At 37.6% G+C, this 13,045-nt stretch overlaps 1 protein-coding gene across 5 annotated transcripts in view; it reads left to right on the top strand.

Annotated features, from left to right (window-relative positions):
• Positions 1-5,670, top strand: part of kirrel1b (kirre like nephrin family adhesion molecule 1b) — an 82,962-nt gene extending 77,292 nt beyond the window's left edge. For 2 of the 5 annotated variants that reach the window (XM_087810496.1, XM_087810495.1), the window contains exons 14-15: positions 1,618-1,692; positions 1,944-5,670. In XM_087810496.1, the coding sequence (XP_087666622.1) occupies positions 1,618-1,692; positions 1,944-2,573 (705 nt within the window). In that variant the 3' untranslated portion in view covers positions 2,574-5,670. Of the gene's footprint in view, positions 1-1,581; positions 1,693-1,943 lie in introns of all 5 variants that reach the window. The other 3 variants (XM_087810494.1, XM_087810493.1, XR_015713517.1) reach the window with 2 other exon arrangements.
• The last annotated feature ends 7,375 nt before the right edge of the window (positions 5,671-13,045 follow it).

Below are 13,045 nucleotides of genomic sequence, written 5' to 3'. Positions count from 1 at the left end.
ATTTCTCCGATCCTTAAAACTCTTCACTGGCTGCCAGTTTCTTTCAGGATCGACCTTCCATCACTGACCTGATCCAGACTTACACCCCAGCTCGGGCTCTGAGGTCTGTGGATCAGAATCTACTGATGGTTCCTGAACACAGTTCAGGACCAGAGGAGAGAAATCCTTCCAGGCTGTTGCTCCTAAGCTTTGGAACGATCTTCCTCTCTCTTTCAGTTGATGGAGTCTACTGATTCCTTCAGGAAACATCTTAAGACTTTCTTATTTGTTCAGGCTTTCCCTGATTTTCTGGGACACCTGTGTTTTTCTCGGTGTTATCTTGACCTTTTTAGTAAATCATTTTTGAGTATTGTTCTGATTGTTTAAGCGCTTTGTGACTCTGGTCTAGAAAAGTGCTCTATAAATATAAATTACTTACTTACCTACTTACGTTCTCATCACAGCTTTGTAAGGAAGTTATTGGGTTGCTATGCATGCAAAATTCACATGGACAAACCTTGATCCAGGACTTACACTAGCTGGATTCCATCAACCTTTAAAATGCTGCACATAAGAGCTTTGCGACATCTAGATTGAGTCAAGGTATACAGGACAAAACACAATTTGGTTAAAGGGCATCTAATGTGAAAAGCCAACTCTCCTGACTTCACATGTTGTAAATGTTGAAGTCGTCCTCTTCAAAATGCAGTAGGTCATTCATTATGACGTTCTCTGTTTATTTAAGTTATTACTTCATAAAGTTCTCTCCCGTCTGAAGCCAAACGAGATCACGGTTTATATTATACATTCTGACATCACTCTGGTGGAGGTGTCCTCCCCTAGAAGCCCTAAATCAGTTAAGTACCTACTTGTTAATGAACAAAATAAATATTTAGGTGAACATGGTGAGAGTTACTTCTGCCTTTAGGTGTTTTTGTAATGTGTACATTACCTTATTTTTATGATTCATTTTAATCTATAAAACAAGAGTTTTAGGGGTGAGTTCGAAATTTACGTGGGTCCCTGAATGCAACTTATGTTTTTGTGACCAATCAGAGCAGAGTGGGCGTGGTTGCTTCTCAGCCAAAACAGCACATTTTAAGTGGGCGGGGGTTAAGCGTATTTTCTAATGTAAATATATTTATTGAATGAGAGTTTTGTGCAAAAAGAAACATACTGATGAGTATAATAGAGGTCCTAGAACAATTAAATCAGCACATAGGTTCCCTTTAAAGTTGTTCTACTTCTTGGATCAATGAAACCATTTTAAACCCAGCCTAAATATACAGAAAACACAGAGGGAGGAGTGTTTTAACTTCACTCCTTTTCACACTTACACTGTAAATCCCTTTCCTGCAACAGAGGTTGTTACCTGGTGTGTCGTCATCTACCAGGATCGCGAAAGAAGCTTGAGGCCCGAGCTAGGTCAGAATTATGGCCGGAGGAAAACCCTCAACTAATCCACGTATCATTTCTCCATCTTCCATCTCATGGGGATGAAAAACCTGAATCTTTCTTCTCCTCTCTCCTCCCTCTCTTCCTCCTCCGTTGCTTTCTCGCCCTCCCTCTTTCCGTGTGTTTGTTTGTTGTTTGATGGTTTAGTTTCTGCCCTCTGTTTCCCTCTCTCCCTCCACTCAGCCGTTCAAAGACGACATGGACCTGAAGCAGGAGATCAGGAGCGAGAGTGACACCCGGGAGGAATATGAGCTGAAGGTGAGGGTTTGGTTCTTTACAACACGATTTTTGTTATGTTTAGTTAGCAACACTTATCAAAGGTAAATTCTTATCAGAGTTCGAATGAAACTTTTACAACTCATTATCTGTTCTGATGAAATGGACTGGAGACACAAATCCGGGTCAAAAGATTTGATTTGTATTCTGTTTTTTACTTTCACCCCTGAAGTAGTTCCAAACAACAAAGCGTCTTATAATCGACTTATAACTGTCATTACCTATGATCGCAGGATCCAACCAATGGCTACTACAACGTCCGTGCTACGACCCATGAAGAGGCTCGACCCCAGTCCCGCGCCGTCCACTACCAGGGAGAATTCCGTTCACCAAATCAAAACACAGGACCAGCCGGTGCCACGTCCAGTGGACAACCGGCTCCCCCCGGAGGTGCCGTTCCACCCAGCGGTGTGCCGGGGTCCAGGGCCGGGTGCTATGACCCACGTCCTCCTTCAAGAATATCGCATTCAACTTATGCCCAGTTCAACACCTTCACCAGAGCCATGCAGAGTCAACAAGTGGCTCCGAATCCGGCGCTACCTTCACCTGGAGATTACCCCGGAGACTGTGGCCTTATGGACAGCACAACCCAGCTGGCTTACGACAATTATGGATACCCAGCTCAGTATGCCAGCTACCGCATAGGCTTTGCCCCGCCGATAGAAGAAGGACCAGCCTATGAGATGTACCCCACAGGACAAGGGACCGGACAGGGACAGGGACCGGGACCGGGACCGGGACCCGGGCAGCAAAGCCCTGAATCAGCGCTTGGGAAATACGGAACATCCACTCGCTTCTCCTACTCGTCACCTCCTTCTGAACATTCCCAGAGACACACACAACGGATGCAGACTCATGTGTAAAGAACACTTTTAAGGTTGCTTAAGAACTCCCAACAGAATCAGACAGACGTCCACTGCTCTCCTGCAAAAGATCCTGAACATCAAAAGACAAACATAACAGTGTCGTGAAATAGTTAGCAGCAATGTAGTGCAAAATTCATTCATGACCTTATTCGGTTGCAAAGAAAGAGAAGGCGAGAGGTACAATCAAACAGAAGAGCGTCTGCAGTCCTCTTCACGCTCTCCCGCCGTCTGCCCGCATCACATCCAGTCTCTGTAAATAAGTTTGAAAAGAGACTCGGTCCTTGTCGCCCACCGAAGATGTGAAACCACAACCTGCAGCAAACCTCAATGTACCGCACACGCATTCCTCCCATCGCAGCATTCAGGCAGCTTGGACAGGAAATATATCTGGCACTTTCTAAAAAAAAAAAAAAAAAAACATTCTTCTGTGGAGTCTACCCATGTCGAGTTCAGGACAAAGCTGAGCGAGCGTCACAGGATGATGAACTCTCTTTTGTAAAGAGCGAACAATGTGGTTTTGTAGCGTGAAAGAATCTTCATTTTGTATCATCGCTTTACTCTGTACTTAACACTTGGCTTGAGAGCGATGCCGTCCGGAGTCTTTGTGACGTGTTTCTTTTTCTCATCCGATGAAATTTGTACAAAAATTACCTCCCCCTTCCCCGAGTGTCGAGCTGTACTGTTTCTCTGGCTTGCACAGTAGAGTAGATTTTTTTCATATTTATACTGAAATGTATGAAAAAATGGAATTCAAAGGCATTTTATAGTATTTTTATAAAGAAACAAGGGTTTTCTAAGCAAACGTGGTTGTGTACAAGGACGTGGATGGTGTTTTTAAACAGAGTTCTTGATCCCTTGAATTGGATTTTGGTCCAAATGAGACCTTGGATAAAACTTCTTTGACTTCCAGTCTTTTGACTAAAAACACCTTTTTGGAAAAGAATAGTGGCTCTTTACTTCTGGACGTTACAAACTAGCAACCCTTTTAAAAAAAATATATGCCCTGGTACCTGGGTTTAAGTCTTTGGTCTTGCATGGGAAAAGGCACCGATGTTCTTGGCCTTACTGGTAGATCAACATGTTCCCGAGGCGCGGTAAAGAGTTTGTAGGATGTTCATAGGGTCAGATATGAAGAACACGCTATGCACGTCCAGGAGCTTCACAACGGAACGACTCCAGGCGCCTATCAGTGGGCAGTCCTGTGCTCCCCTGCCTCCTTCAACCCCCCCACCAAACCTCACAGAGATTTGCCTTTTACTTTGAGCTTAAGAAATCCCCTGAATCCCCCCTGAATACTTGGAACCGATCCCATTATGAACTGTTTTTAAGGCAGAACCAACCGTAAACTGTGGTGCCACTGCATAGTTCTTTCACTTAGTGCTACCGTATTTGATGGTAGGAGTAAGTGGAAGAACTGGAGAATGAATATGCAATTTACTGTCCAATCAACCAAAAAAAAACTCAAATAGATTTCAGTGCCAAGGTCAACTAATTGCTCCGGAGATAAGTAAGTAAGTAAGTAAGTAATATTTATTTATATAGCGCTTTTCGAGACCAGGGTCACAAAGCGCTTAAACAATCAAAACAATACTCAAAAAAGTACATACTTTAAAGATCAAGATAATACTGACAGGCATGTTCACTTCTTTTGGGGATAAATGAAACCAAAAACACGGGGCAACAACCTCATGACGGAGCACGTGTTACCGGTAGTCAATCTACTCAGCCAGGATCATAGACAAGCGCTAGACATAAAGAACTGACCAGTAAAAATGTATCTGGAGGCTACAAATACATTTGTTTAATATTGATGTTCATAGATCCTAATCTGGTTTGCGTGATGCTGGTAAAATGACCCAGTTGTACAATAGGAATCTAACATATCAGAATGAAGGTGTAAAAGGATTTTACTTTCGAGTCAGACTTTGATTGGGACCTTGTACAATGAAGTGTGAGCGTCGACGTCCTTCTTGTCTCTTTGTGTTCTTCGGTGTTTTATCGGCTTTTGCAATCAGTGCTTTCAGAATGTTGCTTCTTTGGACATCGTCGAACAAACACCGCCGTGGAAACCGATCCAAGACGGTGGAGCTTTTCGTATCAAAGCGCTTTTTAATCCTGAAGTCAATCAGTTGTCGGAATCTGATCCTGCTCCTGAGATCTGAGGGTTAAAGGATCAGAGGAAAGCAAAAAAAAAGTTTGGCTCTAAAATGAAACTGGATGACGAACCACTGCCTGTAAACCCGGGTACCACTTTTCTTTTTGGTATCACTCCTTCACCCTATTTAATGTCCTTGGTTTTTTTTTTCAGCGATTCTTATCTCGATTCAAGAAGCTGCTTTCATAATGAAACCGTAGGTCCCTGAATCTGCTCGTATAACTCACCCAATGCCCTTTCAACACCTCCGCTATGATAGTAAAATACTTCCACACATGTCGGACACAAAATCGACTTTTCACTCTCCAACAAAGGCGGCGCTCCAAGGTCGCCGTGTGAAACATTAGAAAGAGAAAACGGCAGATGGAGGAGCTTTTTTTTTTTATTATTTAGATCTCATCCTTGGTACTGAATACGATTACCTCTTTACAAGCTCTTTTACAGAGTTGTAGCGGCGCCGTGTTTTGCATTCGGCTCGCTGTAGTGACCTTCTGTCGGAGGGAGAGTCGACAACACAGAAACACGTCCAGGCCTTCGCTAAAAGCGTTCATCCTTCGACGCCGTTTAAAGACACACACGCCGATGACTGAGAAGTGCAAAAATGTCGGCGTTTGAAGCTGAGGATGAGAGGCAACTTTGAGATCTTCATTCGCTGTATGTTAATTTGACTTTATCTGTTTTGCGTCCTCTGGGCTCACATTATCTTTTTTTTCATTCATCATTTCTTTAGTAAAATATAAAAATCATTCATCTATTCCAGTATTATTTTCCATATTTACTATTCTTTTTACTATAACAAATATACACTTAAAAAAAGTTATGAATTTCCATTAAAAAAATCAAATTGTTAAATTAATTTCTATTATTCAATCAACAATCACACTCTATTTCTGCCATTTAAAATATATTATTTTCCAAATATTTAATATTATTTCTAAATATTTTGTTTTTATGTATTAATGATTTGTTTCCTTCAGAGATGTTGTTGTCCCCTTGTTTATTAAATTTAAAATATATATTCTTAGAAACAGAAAAATAGTAGATTTTTATTATGCAAGACAAAAATGAAACATAAACCATAATCATATACTTCATTTAAAATTCAATTAATCTACTTTTTTTTTCTCTAATTGTTTTTACAATCTTGATTCTTTTTTAAGAAACTTCTTCTATATATTTTATTCATATCCATACTTTCTTTTTTCTTTTATCCTGTTCTATCTTTCTTTACCTCCCTAAATACATCCATCTGTCCTTCTAACCAGCCATCAATCTGTCTGACTTGCCTTCCAGTGTGTCCCCAAACACAATCAGCGTTAGCATTTTTAGCATTAGCTATTCAGCACTGAAAATCTGCGCTAGCATTTTAGCATTTTTCTGAAGGTGTTTGTCGATCGGTGCACTTGCAGATGGCAATCAAATGAATGTCTCATAATGTGACGGTTTTATTCAAACTTCTTACTTTATTTTTCTTTTCTTTTTTCTTACCATGATCACACACGAGCGTCTTCTCTTTCATCGAGGCCATGTCAAAATTCTTTCTAGAGTCGTTTAAAAGTCCAAAAGTGGCTCAAAAATGTAACTTTTTTTATTTTTTTCGGTGTCGGATGAAGGCAGTGAAGATGTGATGCTCCATTTCTGTGGCACCAAGTGGCGCAAGAAACAGGCCAGAAGCTCCGCTCGCTGTGCAGAGACTCTTCAAGTCTGTTTATACTTGTTGTGTCTGGATTTCAGCCACACGTGCAAGCTTGTTGCTGCCAGGTGAAAAAAAAGGTTTTTCATTCAATAAAAGTTGCTTTTTTTCCCTTTTATTAACTTATAGAAATACTTTTTGCTGGTTTCATATGATTCTCTTTGTGTCTAAGTACCTCAATACATGTAAAACCCCTGGTTACCTAATGTAAACGCATCATGAAGTAGAACATTTAAATGTAACGTAAATGTAACGATATTGTAAAAGGTAGTTTTTGCTTTTTAATTGGGTTCTTCAGATGTTTGAGGGCTTTTTTCAAAACATGTACTTTCATTAAAATGCAACACAAAGTCGCTTTAAATTTAGTGATTTTAAATACTACGATAATGAAATTAAAAATGTTGATATTATGAAAAATGATGTTAACTTGAAGTATTTAATTGCAATTCAACTATTTGATCATCCTAAAATGACAGATATTTAAGTATTCATTTCACATTTTCTTCTTTCTAAACTTGGAATATTTTTGATACATATAATCCCATAAATATATATATATATATATATTTCAATATTTTACAAAAACATTTTACCTTTTTAATTAATAATGTTAAAACTCAAGAGGACTGAAAGTTACTGAAGAAACGAAAAATAATTTGGATTCATAAAAAAGAGCTTCTGTGATGCATTCATGGAACTCTGTAATTCTTCCCCTTCTTATTTAAGGATCTAGTCAAGTATAGTTGAGCATGTTTTTGAAGTACTCTGACACAAATGTCAGCTCATAAACCAGCGATCTGTGCGTCACTGTTTCTTTTTCATCAACGTAAGTGGCTCCTGAACGCAACTTTTTAAGTGATTACTTTTTTTTTCTACCTGGAATCCGCTTCCTCCGCCACAAGACTGCAACTAAAAAAAAAAAAAAAAAACATTTTTGTGTTAAAGAACCGAGCAGACGAACCACAGAGGTCGTGTTAAATATGTGTCCGCTTTAGTGTGACGGTGTCGCCGCTTCACGTGTTGCATTTGTGTGTTCGCTGCTTGTGACTAAATGGGGGAGCTCCTTGGCGGAGGTGTGCACTGTCTCGGTGCTTCTCTAGCTGATGTCAACGTTCAAGAACTCGCAGAATCTGACGTTGCCTCTGGAACTGCCGCCTCCGCACATCAGTGAAGACCTGGAATGTTGAGAGTTCTCCTTCCTCAGCCGACGTGCCAAACGACGAACAAACCTTTCGACGACGAGGGGTCACGGATGTGTGTTTCGGTGTGCGTGGAGTTCGTGAATATATTCCTTATGGTACTTTTCTTACTCGTGTTCCTGTGTGTTGTGGTTCGGTGTCATTCCGCCGGATCGACCAAAAGAACTGTACAAAAACATCCCAGATATTACTGGAGTTTAATTTCCTGCCTCGTCTGTCACTTGGTTTTCCCCAAATTGTATGTAATATTTTTTCACATGATGACAAGGAAAAAATAAAAAAAATACATCTTTCATAAAACTCTATCTGGCTTTTTCATGAGACGTTCATGAGTTTCACAAAGCGTGTTCATCTCAGGTGTATATAGTCTTGGTTACCATCAGCGGGTTGCCATGACAACACATATTGAAATAATTGTAGCTTGGAAAAGTTTATCCATCTATATGTGTCCCATCAAGTACATAAAAATATGTCGCAATCCAATTTCTTTCACTGCATTTCTATTGAATTGTTTTCTCTAATCTTTAATTTTTAGGACCATCTGTTTTATGTTTTTAATTAAGTCTATTTCACTTTTCAAATCAATTTTTCTTTTGCTACACAGAACAGTACAAGCTTTGTTTTTTGGGGGCTTCTATTTTCTAGCGAGGTGATTTTTTTGGTCTATTAGCATAGCACCTCAAAAACAAACACATTTAAACATTTTGTATTTTTTTCATTAAGTTTTCAAGGAAATCTTAATGACAAATAATGTTTTTTACAACTTCAATGTTACAATTTGTGTTTACTTTCTCCGTATCAAATTATGACACTTCTGATATTCCGTAGTACCAAGTCTCTGAATTACCATCTGGATCCTTGAATCATTTGAAGACACACATCACAAAGTGTCACCGCACTGTTGCCTAAAAGTTGATTTATTTTAGTGAATACGGAATGGAGAGCATTAGTAGCCGTATGAGTCGTGGAAACCTTCTTAAAATCTAAGCTAAATTTGTAGTAGTTATTACACTTTTTCTGAAGAACAAAGAAACAAGAGAAAGACAATATCAAATAATGTATAAAGTATTTATACTCACTTTGGCCACTGACCAACTTTTTCCATACGTAGGTATTCCTGTTTACTATTCCATATCAAAGTACGGCACTTCAGATATTCCATAGGTTTCAGGTTTCTGAACTACCATCTGGATCTTTGAATATTTTGAGGACGCATCACAATTTGTCATCACAGTTGCCTGAAAATTTATTTTAGCGAAAACTCAAGAACAAAGAGAAGGGGAGACAATATCTAATAATATATAAAGTAATTATACCTGCCCGCTGACTCACTTCGGCCACTGACCACTGCATAAAGTCGCCGTCTGTGAGCATAGTTATTCGAAAACAAACACTTTTAAACTAACTTTTTTTTCGGAAATATTGTTTGTGAAGAAAGAATACAAGAACAGGAATGTCAAATTAAGTTTCTTTATACGTAAGTAGTTCCGTATAAATTATGGCCCTCCTGATATTCCATAGGTTTTCAAGTTTCTGAATTACCATCTGGATCCTTGAATCATTTGAGGACACATTCTAATTTGTCGCCACAGTTGCCTGAAAGTTTATTTTAATGAATACTGAGCGAGTAGCAGAAGTAACTAGAAAGATTGCATTTCCAGAAGAAAATGCAGTGTGAATGCTGGCCGTAGCTGTAGCTGTGCAGTAGTAGTATTAGTAGTAGTAGTATTATTATTAGTAGTAGAAGTAGTAGTAGTATTAGTAGTAGAAGTAGTTGTGGAAGTGTAAGAGGAATTTATAGTTAAAGTAGAAGAAGTAGAATTAGTAGTAAAAGGGAGAAGTAAAGTAAAAGTAGTAGTAGAATTAGTAGTAAAAGTATAAGTAGTATTAGTAGTAGAATTAATATTGGAAGAAGTAGTAGAATTCGTCGTAAAAGTATAAGTGGTAGGTCAAACTGGAAGGATTGGACATGAGTTGAAGAGTTTCCCCATTGAAATGAATGGGGTAGAAGAAGAGGAATAAAAGAAAGAATGGAAGAGATAAAAGAGAAGTTTTCCACAGACTAAACAAAAACTATATCTACACAGAGAGAAACTAAAGTTTCATATCACCTCTGGGTTTTGAACCCAAGACCTCAGTCACCAAGAGTGAGGTTCATACCACGAAATGAACAGTTTTATTTTTTCCTATAGCTTGTCAAGTCCAACTCTTGTTCAGGTTCCAAATGACAACTCAAACGTTTCACTCAATCACTTTTATTTTCTTTCGGATTGTTAGTAATTAGGTTGTAAACCTTTAAAGACGGATAAACACAACATTTTAATTATCCATTTAATTTAAACATTCTAAATTCATTTTGAATTAACTTAAACATTGAAACATTTTGAATTTATTCAAATAATTAAACATTCAAATATTTTAAATTAATTTAAACAACTTCATCAAATATTTTAAATGAATTAACAAGCACTAAATCAAAGTAAAGAAAACATTTCACCGACCATTGGCGTCTTTGGACTGAAGCCATTGTTGTGAACTTGGAGCGTCTTCTCTCTCTGACTGACTGACTGAGACCCTCCATTACCTCACAGTTCACAGGTGCTGCTCATTAGTGACAATGACTGAAGCAGCTGCTGCTGGTGCACTCTGGGAAATGCAGTTCTTTCACACACTGAGCTTCAACTTAACAGTATTGAGCAATGGTTCCTGTATTTTTGATTTTGTCTTTGAGTTCTTCATAGGTTCTAAAAAACATTGTTGTCTCAGTGCATCAGTGAATCGTTGATCCATCGCAGGGTCTGGTTGAGGAAGTCATGTGTTCATTTATCCACGATTGCTTTCGCCTGATCAATCGTGTCATCTTGGTCTTTGTTCAACAAGTAAACCTGGACGCTCTTGTTTGGATTCATCAACTGTTAACTTCTGCTCCAGGTTCTTCTAAAAGGAACTTTTTCCTGCTCCAGCCACACTGTACTTTATTATTGATCTGTTTTTACTTTCTCCACTGTAGTATTACTTCAACTGTAACGTGTCTTCAGATAACTTTGTTGTGATTACACACTTTAAATTAAATTATTATTATTATTATGAATTACTCTCAGTACTAGTACTACAGGTACTCGTAGTAGTATGAGTACTCGTAGTACTAGTACTCGTAGTACTACTCGTAGTACTATTAGTACTTGTAGTACTATTAGTACTCGTAGTACTAGAACTCATAGTACTAGTACTCAAAGAAGTACTAGTACTTGTCGAAGTAGTACTAGTATTCATAGAAGTACTACTAGTATTCGTAGAAATACTACTATTTGTACTACTCATAGTAGTACTAGTACATGTAGTACTCGTAGTAGTACTAGTACTCATAGTAGTACTAGTATTAATCATAGTAGTAATTGTATGTGTGGTACTCGTAGTAGTACTAGTATTTGTAGTACTTTTAGTAGTACTAGTATTCTTAGTAGTACTAGTATTTGTAGTACTCGTAGTAGTTCTAGTATTTGTAGTAGTACTCGTACGTGTAGTTCTACTAAGAGTGAAGGAGTAGAGGATTGAAGAAGTGGAGGAGTGAAGGAGTAGAGTATTTAATGAGTAGAGTATTGGAGGAGTGAAAGAGTGAAGGAGTGGAGGAGTGAAGGAGAGTATAATTATTGGTATAACTATAGGTATAAGTATAAGTAGAACTATAAGTACAAGTTTAACTATAATTATAAGTATAACTATAAGTTTAACTATAATTATAAGTATAACTATAAGTTTAACTATAACTATAACTATAAGTTTTACTATAATTATAAGTATAACTATAAGTTTAACTATTGAGTAGTGAAAGAGTGAAAAAGTGGAAGAGTGAAGGAGTGGAAGAGTGAAGGAGTGAAAAGAGTGGAAGAGTCAAAAAGTGGAGGAGTATAAGAGAGGTATAAGTATAAGTAAAACTATTAGTATAAATATAAGTATAACTATAAGCATAAGCATAAGGCAGTACTAGTGGAATTAGTAGTGGAAAGCATCACAGATTGAAGTGGAAGGAGTCAAAACATGAGTTGAAGAGTTTCCCCATTGAAATGAATGGGGAAAAATAGGGTAGAAAAAGTGGAATAAAAGAAAGAGGGGAAGAGATAAAAGAGAGGTAGAACATAGCCTGAAAGACGGGTACGAGCTGAATTGATAAAAGTTTGAATGGTTCAAATCGGATTAAATTTGTGGAAGTAGAAGTGGCACAAAGTTTACGGCAGAAGTAAGAGGAATAATAAAGAGAAAAACAGGAAATCAATTGTGTGAATGCTTCCAAGCATTCACACAATGAGTAGCCATACAAGACGTGGAAACATTCCTAAAATATAAGATAGATTAGTTTCAAAGTGAATCCATTAAAAACAAGGAAAGTGGGAGACATTGTCTAACACTTTTTAACAAACTTTTTCAAGAAGTATTTGAACAAGAATACAGGAACAGGAATATCAAATCATGTATTTCTGTTTACTTTTCCACATCAAATTATGGCACTTATGATATGCCGTAGATTCCAAGTTTCTGAATTACAGCAAAGAAAGCTGGAGACAATATCCGATAATATATAAAGTAATTGTACCTGTTCGCTGACTCTCTTTGGCCACTTACCACTGCACATGGTCGGCATAGTAACTTGAAAACAAACACTTTTTAACAAAACTTTTTTTCTGAAATATTGTTCGTGAAGCAAGAATACAATAAATAGGAATGTCGATTAAAGTTGATTTATACGTAAGTAGTTCCGTATAAATTATGGCACTCCTGATATTCCATAGGTTTTCAAGTTTCTGAATTACCATCTGGATCCTTGAATCATTTGAGGACACACATTCTAATTTGTCGCTGCAGTTGCCTGAAAGTTTATTTTAATGAATACTGAAGTGATGAGTAGCCATACAAGTCGTGGAAACATTCCTAAAATCTAAGATAGATTAGTTTCAAAGTGAATCCATTACACTTTTTTATAAAAACAAGGAAAGGGGGAGACATTTTCTAACACTTTTTAACAAACTTTTTCAGGAAGTATTGATCGTGGAACAAGAATACATGAACAGGAATATCAAATCATGTATTTCTGTTTACTTTTCCACATCAAATTATGGCACTTATGATATGCCGTAGATTCCAAGTTTCTGAATTACAGCAAAGAAAGGTGGAAACAATATCTGATAATATATAAAGTAATTGTACCTGTTGGCTGACTCACTTTGGCCACTTACCACTGCACATAGTCGCCATAGTAACTTGAAAACAAACACTTTTTATCAAAACTTTTTTTCTGAAATATTGTTCGTGAAGCAAGAATACAATAGATAGGAATGTCAATTAAAGTTTATTTATACGTAAGTAGTTCCGTATACATTATGGCACTCCTGATATTCCATAGGTTTTTTAAGTTTCTGAATTACCA

This window comes from Callionymus lyra, chromosome 16, assembly GCF_982586985.1.
Source record: "Callionymus lyra chromosome 16, fCalLyr1.hap1.1, whole genome shotgun sequence".
NCBI lineage: Eukaryota > Metazoa > Chordata > Actinopteri > Syngnathiformes > Callionymidae > Callionymus > Callionymus lyra.
This window is presented reverse-complemented; position numbering and strand designations above follow the sequence as displayed.